This window comes from Pelmatolapia mariae, linkage group LG22 (genome assembly GCF_036321145.2).
Source record: "Pelmatolapia mariae isolate MD_Pm_ZW linkage group LG22, Pm_UMD_F_2, whole genome shotgun sequence".
NCBI lineage: Eukaryota > Metazoa > Chordata > Actinopteri > Cichliformes > Cichlidae > Pelmatolapia > Pelmatolapia mariae.
This window is the reverse complement of record NC_086245.2, coordinates 9613774-9635019: the sequence shown is the minus strand read 5'-3', so window position 1 is coordinate 9635019 and position 21246 is coordinate 9613774. Positions and strand designations below refer to the sequence as shown.

Here is a 21246-nt window from a genome sequence, read left to right as displayed (position 1 = left end):
GATGACCAGAGATTAGGACACCTGGAATATGATGTACAAATAAATTTTAGTTACAAAAGGCTAAAACACTGTATTCAAAAGACCCTTTATTGACCAATATATAACATTTTTGTTGTCTAAATCATGTAACTCTCATTTGATTTGATTAATGAATCTAATAAGTATTCAAATATTTTGGACTACAAAAAGAAATTGAATTGCTACGACTGAAACCAACTTTTAAAGATTTCAGATCGGTAATCTTACCTCAGCGATCTGATCTGTGACGTCTGTGAGAACGACTGAGCTCGTCTCCCAGTATTTATACAGTTTGGGTGCTGTTGATGTAATCACATAGATGTCAAGAGGAATTCTGACCCGTGGCCGAAGTTCCCAACTCAAACTGCGTTGTTGTAACTTTATTGCTGAGCGTGTTGTTTTGGCTCCACGTCGCACACAAAAAGGAGACGTGCAGACACAGGTCACAAATAGTAAACACTTTAATTACCTGGACTCACGGCTTCCTCTCTGGATCTTCTGCTGAACTGTGAGTTTGAGTTTGTTAACTAAACTGTGATTCTTTCAGCCAGTCTGCCTCGAGCACCATCACATGATCAGAGAAACATGATTTTTGGTTTTCTTTTACCTTGACCTTTTCTGCCAGTGCCAGCTGACAGCACAACACTGAAGAGGTTAAAGGTCGTTTTTTTGATATCATTGTTCATTGGATCTGGTTCAAAGTCTTCTTTAATTGCCACTGTGTTCATTTCTAGGACTGATATAAGATGGGAAACTTTCCAGTTAGCAAGTTTGACACAGAACAGAGCAAAGTGAATCGCTTTATTGTCCGCAGATGTGGGAACTTACATGTAGCCTTCTTCTTATTAAAAACATATAAAAACAAAACCATGCAAAAAACCTTCTATTTTTATTTTATATTTTTTATTTGTAAGAAGTCAGAAATTAATCAAATATGTCATTCAACCACTAAAACTATTTTTTTCTGTTCAAGAATCGTACTAATTAACTGTAATTTGGCATCTTCATCAAAAATAATAACATGCTTTACTGTTTTTTTCAGCTGTTTTCTAAAATAGTAAATGTAAAAAATAATGGATAACAAAATTATTATATTTTAGCATTAAAAATATATAATTTTGATTAAAGATGTTGCACATACTGGTGGATAAACAAATACAGAAGCAAAATATATTTTGGTAATTACGAGCATGTTTAATACTGTGGCATAAACCTTACAATAATACATTTGTAAAGCACTGTAGAGTAAAATTTATGTATTTTAGCATAAAGGAATACTGTAAACCAAGCACATTGTGTGTGTAGTTGTTTGATTTATTTTTAACAGCCAAATAAACTATTACATTTATTACTTCATGTTAACATTATCTTTTGAAATTGTGCAATTAAAACAGATAATATTCAGTAGTACATTTATCACACACTAAATTGTTTTTATTCATTTATTTAATTTATCAATTTAACAGTTTTATTTGTCTTATTTTTTTTCTTCTATTTTGGCCTCTAAAAGTAAATTAAAAACAGCAACACTAAAAGTTATGTAATCTTTTATTTTAATGTGTTACAAGGCACTTAACATAAACAAAAACTGATGCATTTATTTATTTATCAGTTTAAATAATAATTTTTATAATTTAAAAATTATTATTTTTTGTTAAGTTTATTATTTATTTGATATATATTTTTAGTGAAACAGCAAAGAAACCAAACTGGAAACTGCTGTATTCTGACAAAGTGTAATTAATTATCTCTGAAACCAATAAAACAAACTCTCTGCTTTGTAATTAAATTAATGCCACAGTATTTTGGCAGCATGTGGAAACACTTTTAAAGAAGTTTACTTACCAATCAGAGGTTGGGCCCTGTGAGTATTTGGTTTGCATGACAGTGAGGACAAATATTTCAGATATGGGAAAAAGGTGGAGAACTAGAGGATTTTGTTACGGAGAAGAATGAGGGCAAAGATAGAAACACAATGTGTAAATGATGAAATCACCGGCGATCATGTGACGAGCAAACGTTCAACCAAATCTGAGCCCCTGTACTGTTAAAGATATTGTCCCGATGCATTGATTGAAAAATCCCACAGTCGCCCTCTTAAATCCTACTGGAAAAAACGGCATGATCGCCAGCCACAGCGACAGGGCGAGGGTGGAGGGGTTGATGGTTTTGTTCAGTATTTACTGAGTTTTTGGTTCCTTTGTTGCTTTTTTAGAAACTGTGTTGTCTTCCTTTGTCTTGTCTTCGTGTCTCATTCTTCATTGTGGTTGACTTTGCCCACCTGTGTCCTTTGGTTCCCTGCATACTGATTCTACTTAAAAGTACCCAATAGTTTATGGAGAATCTGCAATTTTTAAAAAAGAAAAAAACATCTGTAATGTTTGCTGCAATATTGTTCTTTTTGATGTTTTACACACAAATACAGGGCAGCTTTCTTGTTTCTGTTGAACTGCTATGAGCAGAATTAACAGCTGTATCTGTCTTAACCTTTCCTGAACAGAATACACACTGAAAGAGCCGAACAGAAGATCAAAGTTATCACAGAGATAACTAGTAGCAAAACCTATGTAAAGTCAGATAACACTGGCTACCAGATCAAGTGAGGCAGTAAATTTTAAAAAAGAGGCAGCTGAGTGCATTTTGTTACCTGATGGTGATGATTTTTCTGCTCATCATTTAAACGTTTGATTGTTTTTCCTCTGCAGTATTGCTCGGTCTGTGTTTGTGAGATTTTGTTAGACACGTAAAGGTGACCGTGCTTAAACGTGTTGACTTCATTTGCACATTTTTTTTAAACATTACATGTATTTTCTCTTTCTAACACAAAGAAGAGACCAAAAATTCCTTGAATGTGTTTATTGTTGTTTGTCAGATAACACTTTTAGAGGTAAAATGTAACATGTAAGCCAAGAGCCCTGAGAGGCTTTTTCACAGGTATAAAATCAGGAACATGAGGTATTATGTTTTCTATGTAGACATGAAAATCCACCCTGACTTAGCAGCAATCACTGATGACAAGGCAGCAGAAAATATCTGACACCTAGTTTTTATTCTAGTCCATTTACAGGGTCAGTTTTAAGCACGCCCGTGGATCAGTCCGCTGATTTTCTGGCTTATCTGGGTCATCTGGGCCTCAAAGTTCCTCTGAAACTCCTCCAGGCTCTCCTGCATCTTCTCCTTTATCTCCTCTGTGTATGGCACCATCTGAGCCTGCAGCCGGTTCACTTTCTGCTCCAACTGCATCTTCAGCTCCTGGCTCTTCTGCTGCAGGGCAGCCTTCAGGGCCTCTGGGTCCTCAGCGTAGGAGGCCGTGTCTTTCTTCAGCTCCTCCACCTTGGCCACCAGCTCCTCGGTGTAGGGCTGCAGTCGGGCCCTCACGGCTTCCAGATCCGTCTCCATTTGGGTCTTCAGCTTCTCTGCCTCCTGGGAGAACTTAGACATGAAGTCTTGGGCCAGAGGAGCCACTTGAGTGTGCAGGGTGTTGGTGACTGTGTTGATGGCATCAGTGCTTGTTGCAATGAAGGTGCTGCAGAGATAAGCAGAACTTTGAATTAAAACTTCTTCATGTTCAAGTTTTTTCTGCCAATATAAACTAAAGCCACTTGAAACACAAAATCCAAGCTTTTCAAGCACTGTAGGACTCTTACTTCATTTCCTGTCCCAGCTCAGATTCTCTGATCTTCTTCAGGGACTCCTCAGCGGTGGCGGTTACCTTTGCAATGTAGTCCCAGAAAGCATCTTTCACCATTTCAGCCTTCTGTTTGGGCTGGTCGCGCCATGTGACGTTGGCATTGCAGCCAGCTATAAGAAATGAGGCAAAAGCATTTCTTATTCACTGTTGTTTGTGAATATCATGAATACTTCTTGATCAAAGATAATGGATGAGAAGTCTCCCACCAGTGAAAACGGCGAGCACGAGAACCACGAGGACCTTCATGTCTGACACGGCACCTGTAAAGAAACTCAGTAAAATTAACAGTTTGTTGTGATTTTTGTCACAGAAGGCAACAAATCTCACTGCTGTCCTACCTGGTGCACCTTCTGTTCAGTCTATCCGCTGAATGCTGTGTGTGCTGTCAGGACTCAGTATATATAGGCAGCCGGTCGTGTGGAGGAATCAGGAGTAAAGTCCAGCGCTGAGTGCTGCGCTGTCACGGCTGTTTCCACATCACAGAAGTGCTAACAGTGTCACTGGACACATCTTTCAGAGCAGCATCTGACCTCTCTCACTGCCTGACACGACTGACATGTTGGTGTTTATTTTGGAAATCTAAATTACAAATTCACACATGTTCAGAACTTTAATTCAATTTTACATCATGTTTTTTGATCTGATCAACTCTGTGAGGCTTTCTGTTTTTTGCATACAAACATCTGTGGGTTGGCACTGAATGGAAACTCCTTTTTCCTTGTGCACAAAAAGGTTTTTATTAACTCTTTCATTTAACAAACTAAAAACAGCAGGGACACTATTATCACCAAAAAACTCCAAGACTGGTTGAAATCAAAACTTTGATGCTCTAAAGACACCAAAGGAAGCAAACTGGTGCTGAAAAGAGAGAGGACAACACTTCCACTAAAGGCAATGCTGCAGATCGCCTGCTGGGGCCGTAACTAGACAATAAAAGCAAGTATCACACAATTCTTTAATTTAAAAAAACAGACCTAACATGCAGAATTGACAACGAAAGGCAGGCAGGGGCTGAACAACAAAGGCTAATACTTACATAATCACTAATAAAACATACGAAACGAAGAGAGAAGAAATACATTTAGATACAACACAACAAAATGTGTAATAGGGTAGAATTAGAGAAAAGGAAAATAACAAAGGAGGAAGGTAAAAACATAGATGAGACCATGAGGAGCAAACCCTCAAAATTAATATATAATAAATTAATAATGAAAGGTCAACAATTAACTCACAGAGACAACAGTGAGATGTAGAGAGGGGGGAGAAGAAAAGGGGAAACACTTCAGAGCAAAGAAGGCAGGACAGTAAAGAAAGTAAAACTAAGCATTAAAACACATAAATCACAAGTACAAAGACTCTGACAGGCAGGTAATTTAAAATTAATGTTTCTTTCAATTCATCCTCTGAGGGGATGTTGGAACCACATATTGTGTTGGTTTTTTAACATATTTCCATAAGCCAAACTAGCATCGTCACCATCGTCTTCATCTTCCTCTCCCAGTGATTTCCAGTCCTGCAACAGCTATTCTACTGCACTGAAAAATCAGGAAGTTTCCCCTACTTTAAAAAGTTATGCAAACTTGTTTCCTTAAAAAAAACAAAAAACAAAAAAAAACCCAAGTACAGTTTACATACTTCATACAGTCATGTTAAGGGAACTCTTTCACTGCGAATGCACTGTACTTAGAATAATTTAATTTCTAACAACTGGCAAATATTTGTGTGGAACTAATTCATTTTGTACTCCTAAATTAGAAAAATCAAGTTAATCTAAATGTCCAGCTAAGTACTGGCAACTTTAAGAAAGTTTTTCATTTTTTAAATTGATTTATTTACAGTAGTAGATTAAAAGAGCAGTTAAATATTTCCCTAAATATTTTTATTTAAAACATATTATAATTATTGTTAAAGCCTTAATGCTATCTTTATTTTAACTTAATTTTAATTGTTTGCTTCTTCTTTTTCTTCTTCTTTTTGCTGCTCTATCCATCCACAAACCTCTGAGGTTTCCCTCCAGCTGGCAGCTCCATCTAGTGAGAGAAAACTAGAATTTTTCACATTAATAATCAAGTTGTCCATGTAAACAGTCGAGTTTCTACCATTTCTCTATTGTACATATGTAGCTGACCCATCTGGTTTTACAGATTCACTTCATCACAGAGTCTCAATAAAGGTTGAAGAAAAAAACCCACTTTAAGCACTGTTTTAATTTTTAAAGTGAGAAACAGTAGATGTAATTTGTTTTACTGCAGTGCAAACAGCGTGCGTCACAAAGTAATCTCATCACTCAGAGTAAGAAATGTCAGCTGATTAGATCAAATGATAATTGCTATTTGAAACTGTTGTGACATCCAGTTTTTTTTATTTTTTTTTATTATTTATGCCACTGAAACTTCAGATTCACAGAACAAAAATTAATTATTCTTTTTTGCTTAAACGTTTTTAACTTTAATCATATGAACTTTTATGGCTATCAGAGGTTGGGTTTTTTTAGGTCAGTAAAGTGTGAGTCAGACTTGGTGCCCTCTGATCTGAAAATTATCTTCACTAAAGAACGTCCTTTGGCTGTTCCCTCTCAACAAACTGATAAGAGAAGCTAAAGTCTTCCTCTCAGGACAAACTGCTGATAAACACCACGCTGTTTTCAAATGATGTACATATATATATATATATATATATGTATATATGTATATATATATACATATATACATATATATATGAAAAAAGACCTTGAAGCAACTGAAACAAGCATGTGGAAGTTGGTAGACTAAAAAAGATTTTCATTCAGTTTCTAATAATTTACAGAATTAAAATTGTGTAGCCGTACAGATGTTAAGTGTAAGGCTACGTATTTGGGAAGGGTGAGGTGGAACTATGAGGGCAGCGTGTACGGGGTTAGGGCTGGGTTATGTTCTCTGAGACATGCCGTCCAATCACGTTACAAATCCTGGAAACCTTCGTAGTTGTATACCTGTGTGGGCAAAGAGTCTTGCTGTTGGGTCTAAACTCAGACCCCGCTGTATCCAGGACTTATTCCCATGAAAGAAAAACAAGGCAACAGCGTTCGATCGATTACTTGCGCAAGGGAGGCCTCGTTGGTATCTTAGCTCATCACGAATGACCCCAACGATGGCCTCCTCTCGCTGCCTTTTATTGAGAGACAGTTCACACAAAACACAGCAAGCAACGCCCACATGGTTCTAAGGCATTGTATGTATATGTGTGAACTTCTATATGTAAGTAGGAATGTGTGTGTGTGTGTGTGTGTGTGTGAGACCTCCTGCTGACCAAAGGGTCGTAAACACAGGAAGCTTACATCAAAAGAAGCAGATCTTCCAGATAGGATGTATCTGCAATAAAACATTACAGCCCCCCCAACCAGAACCTCGAGAATCTGGGGGGAAGGACAGTGGAATCCCTTTCATCAGAGTTGGCAAGTATAGAAATGACAAACATTAACAATTCACTCTAACACTTGCTTTTATTATTCTTTCACTAACTTCACATACTGTATATGTAAATATTTCTTTAATTTCTCTCACAGTATAAAGCCCTCACTGTGTGCATATTTTTATTCTTTATTCTGCTGCTGTAGCATAGTAATTGTGGGATCAATAAAGTATCTGTTGATCCATTAAAAAGCCATAGACTGTATATAAAAACAGAAACCATTCATGTGCAAGATCAGGTGCAAAGGTCCAGAAAATGGTACAAAAATAACTTGAAGAAACATTAATAGTTCATAATTCCTGGATTTGTGGTATATGAAGTATGTTATATTCATTTAGTTAGGTTTAAATTCATTAACAAAGTGTCAGAGAGTTTGCTTGTTGGTTTCTGAGATCAGATGAGCAGATATTTGGAGGAAAGGATGAAGAGTTTGGAGAGCTTGGTTAAAAACCCGATAAACTGTAACACACCGATCAGCACAAATAGTAGTAGGCGTCTACTAATTAGGGCAACAGAAGACTTCTTAACCTCTGAAAATCCATCAGGGGTTAAAGTTTGGGTTCAGTTAGCGTCCAACCATTTTTATAGACTTTTCACTTGGTTTATGTCAGTTTGTTTCTATTTCACATGTAACTTTAAGTCTAAGGCCGGGTTATTTGTCCCGAATTTCCATTTAAATAGTCTCAGAAGCCACGAGCAGAACAAAAACGGTAAATAGGTGCAGTTCAGTGACTCATATCAGTGGAGGTGAGGTCAACAGCTGCTTGTGTTGGCGCACCTGTCAGTCAAAGCGGCCACTCCCTTTACTCTAAGCCTTTAATAAAATCCAAATAGATGAATAATAAAAATAAAAGAAAGACCATACAGTTGTTATAAAGGTGTAAACCAACCAAAGAGACCCCAAAACAATTTTTGTACCAGTCTCGTCTTTATTTCATCACTACAAATAAAGATTTAAACATGGTGGTCTATGGAGGATTTCTAGCCAGCCTCAAATGGAAATTACAGGAGAGGCAACCTGGTTCTCTTGTGTTTCTCCTAAAAAAAAAAACTTTCACAAGTTGTTTTCTGCTGCACCTGATTCTGTTTAGGATGTTCAAACCTAAAGAAAAACTACTCTAACCAAGCCAGATTCCAGTAAGCCTGTATCATAAGATATGGAAACACTAAGATTGTGACGTGGAGTCACAACAGTGACAAGAAACTGTCCAGCGGGGCAACCAGAGGAGGACTTTAACCTTCAGCGTGACTATAAAGCCCGCGAGCGGTCGTCTGCACAGCACAAACCATCAGAGAGTGAAGAAGAGACAAGCTGCATCTGTAAGGTAAAAGATCTTATTACAAACTATATATTCTTAAATCAACCACTAAATCCAGCTTTAAACTAAGCATCTGTTCTCTTCATCCAACAGCATCAACTTCAATCATGAAGACGCTCATCGTTCTCGCTCTTTTCTCCGGTGAGTAAACCTTCCCTTCAAATTAAAAGTTGAACCCATTTTAAATCACAGCTGGTCAAATTAACCGTCTGCTTTCATCCACAGTTTGCAACGCCAACATCCTGTGGCCGGAGCCTCCCAAGTCCAACCTGGAAGTGGTGAAAGATGCCTTTTGGGATTATGTTGCAAAGGCGACACAAACCGCTGAGGAGTCCCTGAAGCAGATCAGAGAGTCCCAGCTGGGAGAGGAAGTGAAGTAAGAGTCAGTATGAGGAGTCTGAAAAGTACAAAATATGTACATATATTGTATGTTTTCAGTTTAATAACTTCCTGTTTCTGTGTGTATCAGCACCAAGATCTCTCAGAGCGCCGACACCGTGAATCAATACGTCGCTACGCTGCACACTCAGGTGGCTCCTTTGACCCAGAACTTCATGACTCAGTTCTCCCAGGAGGCCGAGCAGCTGAAGGCTCGCCTGGAGAAAGACCTGGCTGCTATGGGCACCAACGCAGAGGAGATGATGGCGAAGATCCAGACCAAGGTGGATGAGCTGAAGAGTGGAGCTGAAGCCTACGCTCAGGCCATGGACCCAGAGCCCATGAAGGCCGTCCTGCAGCAGAAGAGCCAGGAGCTGAAGGAGCAGCTGGAGCAGAGCATGAGCCAGCTGCAGGCCCAGATGGTTCCCTACACCGAGAAGATGAAACAGAAGATGGAGCAGAGCCTGGAGGAGTTTCAGAGGAACATGATGCCCCTGACCCAGAGCTTTGAGGCCCAGGTGGCTCAGAAAACCCAGGAGATCCAGCAGAGGTTGGCTCCCTATGGAGACGAGCTGAGGGAACGGCTGGACTCCAGCGCTCAGGACCTGCAGACTCAGCTGAACGCCCTGTGGAAAACCTTCACCAAGATCGCCCAGTAAATGGACTCTGTCTTAGTCTTAAGCCTTAAGCGCTTTCTCTGTATCACAAACCAAATATTTATTTCAATTTCACTCCTGCTTATTTTATGAAATAAAAATCCAGAATTTCTGCATTTTCAGCGTCTTAATTATTATTAAAGGTGTGTCAGTTTTTCACCGAGCATGTTTAACTTCTGAAAAGCTTTACTCGTAAACAGAAGCTGCACATTGATCTTACCAGTCAGAGGGTGGGAATGAGGGGGGGTCAAACTCACTTTAGTTTTATGATCTTGTTTTTTCCACATTCAGTCTGTAATTACATCTTACACAGCACAACAAACCTTTAAACTTAGAGTATTGTGAATAGTTAAAATACTTCTCTGGAATTTTCACACTTTGCAAAGGACCTTTTGGTGGGCCACAAGTTTGACACCCTCCATCTAAAATAGCATAATGTATCGCTCACCTTCAGATTAGTAGTAGCAGTAAATAGGTACCCCAAGGTCAATAACTAATAAGTAAATACCAAGCTTCAGTGGCACTCATATATGTACTGGTATACATGTTAAGCTTTAAATGTCACTGGAGGAGTGTAATTCCTCATGATGTTTATGTTCTATAGGCTGATAATCCTGAAGGATCACTATTTTCATACCAATTAAACCATTCTGCATCTCTCATGTCTCAAATGGAAGCATCTATACCTATTATTTATACTTCCACTTGTTCTATTTACTTTTCCATTAGTTTACTACCTGTCTCCAACTTCTTTTATTAAATACATCTAAAAATATTGCTGTTGTGACAAACAGCCTCTGGGATGTACTTCTGGTTTATGGATCTAAAATGCGGGAGAAAATATCTTAACAGAGAAATGTCCTTTGGCTGTTCCCTCACAACAACCTGATAAGACAAAGGAGCAAAGTCTCCATCTCAAGACGAACTACTGATAAACATTTCAAATGACGCATAGAGAGATTGAAGCAAATGAAACAGAGTTATTCAAGCAGCTCACTCTGTTGTACTCCGAGCACAAAATGATATATGTGAAAGATTTCATTCAAAAGTTCTGTTTTACTTTCAATTTGTTAGAAAGTGATTAACTCTAATGATCGTTTTTCCCAAAAAGATGTAACAGAACATTTAAATGTCTGCCTGCTGTCATAGCCAAAGATCACCGATGAGGCACACCGCACTGGAAACCAACTAAAAGGCTCCAGATTTTCACCATAATGCTGCCTCTTATTGATTTGTGGGTTTTGTCTTCTTTTTAGGACATTGTAAGGCAGACTAAGAGGGGCTAATTCTGATCTATTTTCCACCATAGGATATATTTACTTTCAGTTTCTAATAGTTTATGATATCAAAGTTAAAGTTAAATTGTCGTTGGATCCTAATGGTGCAGAGTAGGAGACGTGATGCCAACAAACTACAATAAATATAAGGCAAAGAGTTTGTGTGGGTCAATGAGGGGCATGTTACCATGCTTTTGAACTTTTGACATTAAATATTAAAACTGCATGTTATAGATTTGCCATTTGAATATGACAAATAAGCTGTAATTAATTAAAGTTCTTCAACTTACTATAAACATGAATGGAAGCTGACGTTTCTTTCTGAACTTCTGTGGTATGTTCATTGCACTTGTGTATTCCTCTTTTTCTATTGGAACTATTAATGCACAGCCACAAACAGTTTCAGCTGTACAGTAGAAATCGATTGATCATCTCTTTGAGCCACATGTTTCTTGTGATGCATTTGTGGACATCTGGAAACTAGAATCAATCAAAATGTGGGATACTGATTCAGTACATACCCATACTACAGTACTGATTGGCAAGCTTAGTTACACTGACAAAAGTTAGAAAACTTGGCGTGGTAGATTCTGTTTATACGTGGCACGGTGATCAGCATTGCTGCCTCACAACAAGAAAGTCCTGGGTTTGAATCCAGCGTGGGATGTCTGTGTGGAGTTTCCATGTTCTCCCTGAGTCTGTGGCTTCCTCCCACAGTCCAGAATCACGCATTTTGGTTCATTGGTGATTCTACTGCCTTATCTACTCATTTAGCTTCACTCAAACAGAACTAATCCAATAAGATAGCGGTGAAGTAACCAGTTACGTGCTCTGAGGGGTGAAATTGAAGGTTTTTTTTCATCACAGGTGATGAGAATGTCTTTAGTTCCTCCTCAAAAACCTGTGATCAGGTGTAGCCTTCTTCTCGCCCTATGACACCCAGGCTCCAGCTCTGCTACAACCCTGAAGCATTGATGACAGATGCTGATTATCTGCCAAAACTGGGTCATTCTTGAAGGTTGCCAGGCAGATGTAATTCAAATTCTGTGAAATAAAGGATATATTGTTGAGGAGAGCAATTGATGCTTTCACAATATGCTGCAGGAGTATAAAGGCTAAAAAATGGCCATGGTAGTGCCATTGCTAGGTGGATATCAGGCATATCATAGATAATTTAACAAGTTGGTATGAATGAAATGTTACTGTTGTGAAACAAAAAAGCGATACAATAGTTTTTTATAAAGTGTTGTAGGTGGCTAAAGCCTAAAAACATTTATCCCATTGGTAGAGTGTTGCTAGGCAACAACATAATATCTGATATAAATAAGAACCATCCGGGGCTGGAGATTTACCTGTGTGCAAAGTATGATCGCTCAACTCCTGAAGGTTCAGGAGTGCGCAAACAGCATCTACAAATAGCTCTTTAAAAAAAAAAAAAAGTTGACGTTGACAGAAGGAAACGAGTACGACGTCCAGTTTTTGTAAGAAATTGTATTGATCAGCTTTGAAGAGGTATATACAGCTCATATATACTGTTCAGTATGTATGTAACATAAAAAGGCAACAAAATAAGTGATGTATTGTGAACATGACACACAGTACAGTACACTCCTTCCTAACAGCTGGTAAACTTGTCTGTAACCAACAGCTGATACTTACTTCACTCACTGCACACCAAGACAGACTTAATGGTAAAAAAAAAAATATTAATAAAAGAAGAGAAATTTTTAAATCAGGAGCAAAATAAAAACAAACATGACAGGCACTGAACTCAAACAAAGAGCTCTGTAAATCTGTCTTCTAATGTTACGTCCGCCTGCCGTCTATGTGTCTGTTTATGACGAGGGTCTGCTTGTTCCTGACAGGTAACATTATTCATTACACTACTGATCATCGAGGGGATTCATCTTTAAGGATTAGAGTCAAATGTAGATTTATATTAACCGCTTATATTCACCACATGTGGTGAAAAATGATTTGAGGAAACCAGCACTGTAATTATTGGTCAAATCTACCAAAGAGGTCACTGGCAGTTTTCGTGGTAAAGTCTCTAGGTCAGTGGTGGGTCTGCGCCGTCTGTGAGCCGGCACTACGTCGGCCTAACCGATGGTGACGCCAAAACCACACTGGAACTTGTTTTTGCGGTGGTTGAGGAAGCCGGAGAGGGCCAGAGAGAGGGGCAGCGGGAGCAACTTCTTTTCCAACGTTGCCCCAACTATCCAGTTACTGTCAATTGAACCTGAAAGAGGCAGAACGGCAGATTTAGAGTAAGAAAAACTCTCAAACTGAGAAAGCCTTTGTGTATATGTACACCTCTGGATTTTTCTAACCTGGTGCGTTTCACAGCTGGGTATGATCGTGTCAGTTTTTACCTCCATTTGAATGATTTTGGAACATTACACTGGGATGAGACTTTGTGGGGGGAAAAAAATACACCCAGCAATCTCTTTGCTTCCAGTTTTGGCTTCTTCTCTTCCTACATTAGCATTATGTGGCAGTAATGTGGCAACATCTATCATTCAGCAGAATACTGTAGCGGCCTCCTCTGCCTTAATGGCGGTTCTTGTCCAGAAAGTGAGTCGTTTTCTTGTTATTGGGCGGCTATATGACCTTAAGCACAATTTAAGTGGACACACAACGAGGGATCGTTGTGTGCAAGCTCGCCACACCACAAACTCATCTGTCCATTGGTTGGATGAGATAAAAACTAATGAGGACTTATTTTCTTACTGCAGCAGTTACATTTCTGTTTGGTAAACCTACCAGATCCCATTGACAAAAAGACAAATTTTATCTCACAGAACATAAACCATGAGGGTTTGTCGGGCTGTTTTGATGCTAGTTTGACTCCAAATTCGTCTTCTTTCAGGAGGCGCCATTGGGGATCATCTGCCTCCAGCTCACCCTATCCCGCCATCCTCTTGTGCCACACTACATCCGTGAATCTTCTCTTTTCCAGCAGCTCCATATTCAGCATCCTTTGTCCAATATATTCACACTATCCTAAAACTCATCCACAATCACTCAAACAAAACTAACCTAATGAAGAGGTGGTGCCCTAACCAGCTGTGTGTGGGGGTGTCAGCACAGTCTGGAGGCTTTGATGAGAGCTCCTCGTCAGTTCCTCATCATCAAGAGCAGTGAGACCGCAGCTCGAGAGCCAAAACAAATCAAATACATCTTACACTCACCCTGGAAGAAGTGAACAACCTAAGGATGGGACAATGGGGCAGATTTAAGCTCGACTGCTATAAATTACCTTTTTTTTTTCCTTCAAATGTATAATCATTTGGAAGTTCTGAGGGGCTTACAAAACTGGGACACAGTTTTGTTGCTAGGGGGCCAATTTCTGATGCAAGCAACTTCAGATCTTCACAGCTCATATTTGACACCACAAGGTTTATAAAAACTTGCGACCTTTTATAACGTCGATTTTGTTCTATAATCTGTCACAAAAATTTGGCTGCAAATAAAATGCAGCGATGGATGAAGATGAAACTGCTCTCCCGAAATTATTTTACCAAACGTGCACATCTTTACCTTTAAATTGTAAATTTGCTTTAGGGACATCTAGCTGGTAGCCAAACGACACACTGGTGTCTTGCATGCGGGCACTCGCCTCAAACTCCACACCGACCTGTAACTGTAGAAGAGACAGATCATCATGAAGGCCGACTATAAAAATACTGAGTCCTTTCTTACAAAAGGGATACATGCGGATGCGGTTACCTGATCGTTGGCTTTATGGTAGTAAGATGCGTGAGCTCCCGCTGAGCCGAGTGTTAAAGTGGCGATGTAGTTGTTGCCTACAGAGAAGTAAATCTATCAGTTAGGACATGTGTCTGACGTTATAGGTCAGGCTTTGTATTAATCTTTAAACTGTGTCTCACCTGTGTATCTGCCAACTAAAGACATTACTGAGCCCTCCTCTCCAGGCCTGCGGTGATAAACCAGCTCCCCTCCCAGAGCCAGAGCCGGCGTTATGGACTGGAGGTAGTGTGCGACGACGATACCTGACAGGTGCACGACAGCAAGATGACAACAGGTGGTTCAGGTGCAGATCACAGTTTTAGTTTGTCTGACTACACAGCTGCTTTTCACCAATTTCAAAGAATAGACAACAGTAACAGTGAACTGCACAGCATCTGTGACTGATGACCTACCAGAGCCAACAAGGACATCTGGGTTTCCGAGCGTGACAGTTGCAGTAAAATCTTCTCCCCTGAACTCAGCGTCGCCCTGCCAGTTCACAAATTTGTGTTGCTGTGTCTGAGGATACAACATATTTAACAGTTAGAATCATACAAGAACAATAACACACAAACTAGAAACATCTCAGAGGACATTTTTGAGCGAAGAAACTTCTCGCCACATGAAAAAATTAAATAAAGTAAATAAGATAAAAATAATAATCTGACCATGAAAAAACCCCAGCAACTTCTACTGTATAACGATGGAACAGATATAGACACTCTGCTCATCTGGTGCTTAATAATCAAAGATAACTGGAAATGTGGCTGCTCACAAGTGACGCATCCCTAGTTTTATCCCACAGGGTTGTGTCAGAGAGTCCGGTGTCAAACATGCAGAGGTACCTGCTGTGGTGACCCCTGGTGAATAAGGGACCAGCTGAAAGCAGGTTTAACTGGAAATGTGACTGGCACAAAGTGCTCTGAGGGGATTTATGTCAAAACTGCACGTCTTATCACAACGGGAGATATATGGATAAATTCTAAATGTAAAGGGTAAAAATTGCCAACATGACACATTCTTTAACTCTTTACCCCTTGAAAGCCAACTAGGAGAAATCCATGAGGCTGTTTGTTGAACAGAGAGGTTTCTGTAATATTTCAGGCCTGCTTATAGAACAAATTAAATGTGTCTGCAACAGAGGGTACAGAGGTGGTCTCTGCATAGGCAGCTACCCTCAGAAAAACTGAAAACTATTCTTATGGTCATCAAACACATCTTAATTAATATATACTTATGTGTCAAAATTGGCCATTTAGGGTACTGGGGAGGTCTTCAAATGTTGCCTTTATATAGGAAAAAAAAGTCAAACGAGCATTTTACGGACATCAGCTGACTCTAGTCTGAAGTTAGTGGGAAACGCCCCCAAAATCAATCATGCGTAAAGTGTAAACTGTGATTTTGTGAAGACTTCAAAATACATTAAAACACCCTCAGTCTGATAAAGTCCAAAGCCTTTAACTTGTTTAAACTGTTGAATGATCTTTCTATTAAAAAGTATGGTGGTACACTAGACGGCCAAAGCTGGTTGGATTGTTTTTATTATTTTATTTCTATGGAGTAAAACATTTTTATTTTTAAAGAAATTACTAAAAACTGCAGTGAACTGTTAACAAGAGTCACTGTAGAGTCCCACTCGACCCACACATTTTGATGGTTGTATTAAAGGGAAAAAGTCCAGACAGCAGTAAGAATTTTCACCTGGAAGGCCACTTTGGATCGTATCCTGTTGGCGATCTGGTGGATGATCTGGGCGTTAAGGCTGCCGCTGTTGTCCATGTCTCCCACCATGACTGGAAAAGACTGAACAACAGGAGAGTGTTTGTATAACAGTTTAAAACAGCTTAAAGATGAGATTCACATTGAATTTAAGGCTTCATACCTCTGCTGGACCCATCTGCTTCGATCCAACATACGTAGCACCGAATCTGTAGAGGGAATCTCCAGTGGTGCTCAGCAGCACAGTGTGAATCACCTGCAAGCACGCAGATTCAAAATGCACTTTATTCACATTTATTACAGTTCGCTGAAAACAGTCCAGTGACGGCAAAACTTCAGACTAAAACGACACCGTAAAATCTGAGCTTTAAATATGTTGCTGGACTTCATGAATCGACATAAAGGAGAATCGCTTCAGTCGTGCAATGACTGTAAAAACCTCCGTCAATGCCGAAGTTTGACATAACCTTATTTTGCTTCCAGTATTTATTCCCCCTCTCATTCTACAGACAGAAGGAATCTTAAATGTATATAATCTAACTATCTTCATCACACCATCCTTGAACATTTGGGTACACAGATATCAGTCGAGAAAGCCAATATTAGCTAATCTAATAACAAGGTTAAATGAGCTTAACTGACCTGGAAGTGATTGCTAAGACCTTTATTAACAACTAGCTTCACGCCTTCCATCTGCAAAGGAAAAACCTCTGAGGAGAAAACACACACACAGGTAAGACAAATTGAGATCAAACAGACATTCCTCTCCAATAAACATTTTTTTAAAATCTGCTCCTCTTACCTTTGCACTTCCGATGACACTCGTCAAATGCCCCCGGATTGGGCAAAGCATTTTCTGACTCCTGCTGCTGAGCAGAGGTTTCCCCAGTCTGGGGTATAACTGCGGAAACCGGAGGCATCCCAAAGCCCGGTGGCATCGTCAAGCCAGGGGCAGGAGTGCCGCCCGAGGCTGGTGGTGGTGGGTTGGGGGAGCTGGCAGCCAAAACACTGCCCATTCTGAATAGCCAGGACAGAAACACAGAGACAGAGAGGGAAGGACTGAGTGAGTAGCTGATTTTTAGCGCAATAACAGACTGCCGGTACAAGCTAAGGAAACATTAAAGGAAACTTGTTATGGTTTTCTTCATTTTCTCTCATATCCTGTATATATACTGTTACAACACTCACCCAAGTCATGGTTCCAGCAGTTTTTCTACTCTTTGTGCTGTATGATGTCAATAATAGCTGATATCCCCAATATCCCCAGGCAAATAGCTCGGGTGTGACCTACTTACTGTTTTAAACTTCTGTTTGTGAGGGTCAGCCAATCAGAACAATGTTGGCTTACAGGAAAAGAAGCTTAAGCAGCTAGTTACAGATGGGGGAGGAACTGAGACTATATCAAGGCCCCGAATTAAAGGCCTAAGTCATGGATTATTTTGGACTAGAACGCTGTAAAGCCTCTGTAGTAAACATGTGGAGCTCGATATGAGCAGAATAGGTTCCTTTTCAACAATCAGCACTGTTAGTACAAGTATAATACAAATATGTCAATATTAACACAGGCAAACCTAGAGACTAGTCATATTTTATCCATATCAATTACAATATTATCAACTAACTTTGAGCATCAAAACTGAACCCAGCATAGTAACAGAGCCCCACCACAAAGAGTCCGATGCTATTGTCAGAAAAACACTTCAGTATGGATACAAGGGATTCATAAGCTTGGAGTCTTATGATTTAGGACTAACCAGTCAATCATCCTGAGCTGGTTCTAGTTCCCCAGGACAGCAAAAAGTAAATGAGCTGAGTTATCGGTCCACTCCACACTTAAAATAGTCCTGAGTGACTTGAGCAGGGTATGTTGTTGAACAAAACTGGAGTTTTAAAGTCAGAGTTTTCATGTCATGATGGTGACTCTCTTAACCTGGTAAGATCACTGTGGTGACTTCAGCTGAGGACATGAGCTGGTCCAGAGGAGATTATGTTCAGATTTGGGTTTAAAACTGAGAGGAACCATCACCAATTCTCTTCCCTCTAAATGTGATATAAATCAGATAATGTCTGATCAGACATTTCCACTCACCCCAAAACAAATCTGTGATACAAACCATCACAAAATAAGCCGCACAAGCACTGAAATTATGTAGAAAATAGCAGCTTTTGAATGAATTCAGAAAATGAATTATTTTCTGCAGCACCAGGAATGCCTTTAGGTTTATCTTATATGCATCCCCTATTCTTTGATAACATCTGACTGAAGCAGCTTGCATTCAAGTGATCCATTTGTGCAGAGGAGTCAAATGACACAGCCTTTTATGTGAGTAAACAGAGCTTGGAGCAGAAAGCATGGGCTGGGAAAGATGATAACCACTACTGTAACACTTGTTATCTTTGACTGGGGTTTCTGGTTTTGTTGAACCAGCAAACACAAAGTCAGTCTGACTATATCAGACCTGTGTTGTAGCCCACCCCTCTGTTTTCACACTAAAAACCCAAGTCAGCATAGTTTCCAAAATGACAGTAATAAATCGCATACACTTTAAAATATTAGTGTGAACGTACAGAGCTGTGAATTTTTTTTCGCCCTTTCTTGTTTCTCTTTTTTTCTTAATTATGAAGGAATAACGTTATCCAAACATACCTGGCTCTAAAAAACTACCTGCCCTCTATACCTAGTAACTAGCTGTGCCACCATTGGCAGCAAAAACTGCAATCAAGCAACAAAGCAACCCTGGACCATCACACTACCACTGCCGTGTTTGACTGTTGATATGTTTGATATGTTGTTTGTTTTTTTGTTTAAATAAAACGCTGTGTTAGTTTTACTTCAGATGTAAAGGAACTCAAACCTCTCTAAAAAGTTCATCAGTCCACAGAATATTTTCCCAGATATCTTGGGGATCATTAAGACGTTTTTGGTAAAAATCTTGGATGCCATTTTTGTCCAGTCTCTTTCTTATTGTGCCTTTTCATCATGAACTCTGACCCTGAGTGAGGGTTAGAGTGAGAGCTGTTCTTTAGATGTTGTTTTTGGCTCTTTTGTAACTTCTTTTGGAGTAATTTTGGTAAACTGGCCACTCCAGTGAAGGTTCATCACTGTTCGAAGTTTTCTCCATTAGTGGATAATGAGCTTAACTCTCACTGTGGTTCACTGCAGTCCCAAAGGCTTAGAAATTGCTTTGTAACCCTTTCCAGACTGATAGATGTCACTAACTTGGTTTCTCATCTGTTCTTGATTTTCTGTAGATCGTTGCATGATTGCAGATCTTTTAACCTACTGCACTTTGTCAGAGGTTTTATTTAAGTGATCTGATAATTCATCAGCTCTTGCATTAATCAGGCCTGGGTGTGGCTACTGAAAGTCAATTCAACTTTCCAAAAAATGTGATTAATTACAGTTTGGCTTAACAATAAGGGGTAATTACTCTTTCACAGAACTGTACCTTTAGCAGCAGCCCCCTGTACCACTCTATGTCCCACCACCTGCCAAGCACCACTAGGAGGATCCTGTTTCTCTCTGATGTTGCCATTAAGTCATAAACTTATAATTATGTAAATTAATATAAGCATATAAGCACGGTGACAAATCAAACTGATCCTTTCGGAGTTTGGGAAGCGTTTGCTTGAACTAATTAAGCATTAAAACAGCAGTGCCTCAGGTTGCTGCTGAATGAACATGTGCAGAATCGGTGTAGTGTCCCTTTAACCTTCCACACAGCTCACACTCATTCATTTGCAGTTAAGGTAAAAGAGGGCGGTTAAATTAAACTAACAATGATGCGATATGAATGAAAATGTCCACAAATCAGCAATTATTATATACCCTCATAATTTTTTGTAGCTAACACCCTGAATGGGAACTGCCTCAGGTATAAGAAAGCATGAATACGTTAGCCGTGCTAGCTCCTTTAGCACCTGATTAGCTTGCTGGCTAGCTTTACAAACAGCAACTGACAGTCTGGAGATAAAACGCTGCTGCTTATGGAGGAAAACTGCGGCCGATCTGTGAGACAAAAGTTGCCGAACAAAACCGCCAACATGCTTCCACTGAAGCATCACGTTATATAAAATACAGAGCTTTCAAATGCTACTCACGTTGTGATTTCCAGAGGACGATACAGCCGGAAGTTGAAGCCAATGGCACCAACGAAGAAGACGCGGGAGCCCCGCCTTTTTCGTCAATGCAAAATGATGATTGGATGAAGGAGCATGTATCCGCGGACATGATTGACGAAGTCATCTATCAGTCATATGAGGCGTCCTTGACGAATCGCAGGCCGGGCTTCGAGTTGATGTAATTCTCATTCTCAAGCATTATTGGCTAAACAAGGAACGGTCAGCCGTAAGGGGGCGGGGCGCTGACGCCGATTAAGAGAGCCCAGCCGGGCGGTTGGTTGGAGTTTTAAGGGCGGTTGTAGTAAAAGGTGAAGAAGAAATACTTTCAAGGTCAAAAGGTAGCCTGAGGATCTCCAAGCAAACAAAAAGCATTGTTTTCAAACAACAGGCCTCTGTCCCATTATGGCTACACAACGAGCAGCAGCTTTATATTTTGTAGCTGGAGGCCCAAAACAGTAGATGAACAGTTAGCAAGGTGGAGAAAGACGTACACATACAAACCCAGAGTACACAGAGAAAAATGTACTATCATCTTCCACTAGTGAAGTGCAATACTGCAAACTTTGGTATCCAGCCCACACCAAGTAAATACAGGGCTGATACCAAGAAGGACACTGATACAAGTTTAACCTATAAAGGTAGCTTGAGTGACCACTAAATCATGATTCATACCTTCTGTAATAATTACTTAAATAAATAAAAAATAGATGTTCAGATATTTTTCATAATGCATGTTTGAGGTGTGGCTTCCATTTCCCCAAAAATATTTTATTTACCACAATTCACATGTAGATAAAAATGGGTTATATACTGAACTTAAAGGACAGACAAGGTCTTGATCCCATTGTGCTAATATCAATCAG

General features: G+C 39.6%; 3 protein-coding genes across 4 annotated transcripts; 1 reads left to right on the top strand and 2 right to left on the bottom strand.

Moving 5' to 3' along the window:
* Positions 1-3093: 3093 nt before the first annotated feature.
* On the bottom strand, positions 3094-3955 carry LOC135933803 (apolipoprotein A-IV-like). Its single transcript, XM_065472001.1, has 3 exons — positions 3916-3955; positions 3666-3819; positions 3094-3544 (listed from the first exon to the last, which is right to left on the bottom strand). The coding sequence occupies exons 1-3, from the start codon at positions 3953-3955 to the stop codon at positions 3094-3096; spliced, it is 645 nt and encodes a 214-aa protein (XP_065328073.1).
* A 4633-nt stretch (positions 3956-8588) lies between these two features.
* On the top strand, positions 8589-9518 carry LOC135933648 (apolipoprotein A-I-like). The gene is made up of 3 exons (XM_065471774.1): positions 8589-8622; positions 8707-8857; positions 8951-9518. The coding sequence occupies exons 1-3, from the start codon at positions 8589-8591 to the stop codon at positions 9516-9518; spliced, it is 753 nt and encodes a 250-aa protein (XP_065327846.1).
* Positions 9519-12263: 2745 nt separating this feature from the next.
* On the bottom strand, positions 12264-20410 carry tomm40l (translocase of outer mitochondrial membrane 40 homolog, like). Of its 2 annotated transcripts, none has more exons than XM_065471771.1 (10): positions 20363-20410; positions 17064-17278; positions 16904-16971; positions 16425-16517; positions 16244-16345; positions 14956-15061; positions 14683-14805; positions 14522-14598; positions 14333-14435; positions 12264-13031 (listed from the first exon to the last, which is right to left on the bottom strand). In XM_065471771.1, exons 2-10 carry the CDS (start codon positions 17275-17277, stop codon positions 12892-12894), a joined length of 1026 nt encoding a protein of 341 aa, XP_065327843.1. In that variant the 5' UTR covers position 17278; positions 20363-20410; the 3' UTR covers positions 12264-12891. The 2 variants fall into 2 exon arrangements, with proteins under 2 accessions (XP_065327843.1, XP_065327844.1); XM_065471772.1 differs by lacking the exon at positions 20363-20410 and adding an exon at positions 17450-17523.
* Between the last annotated feature and the right edge of the window lie 836 nt (positions 20411-21246).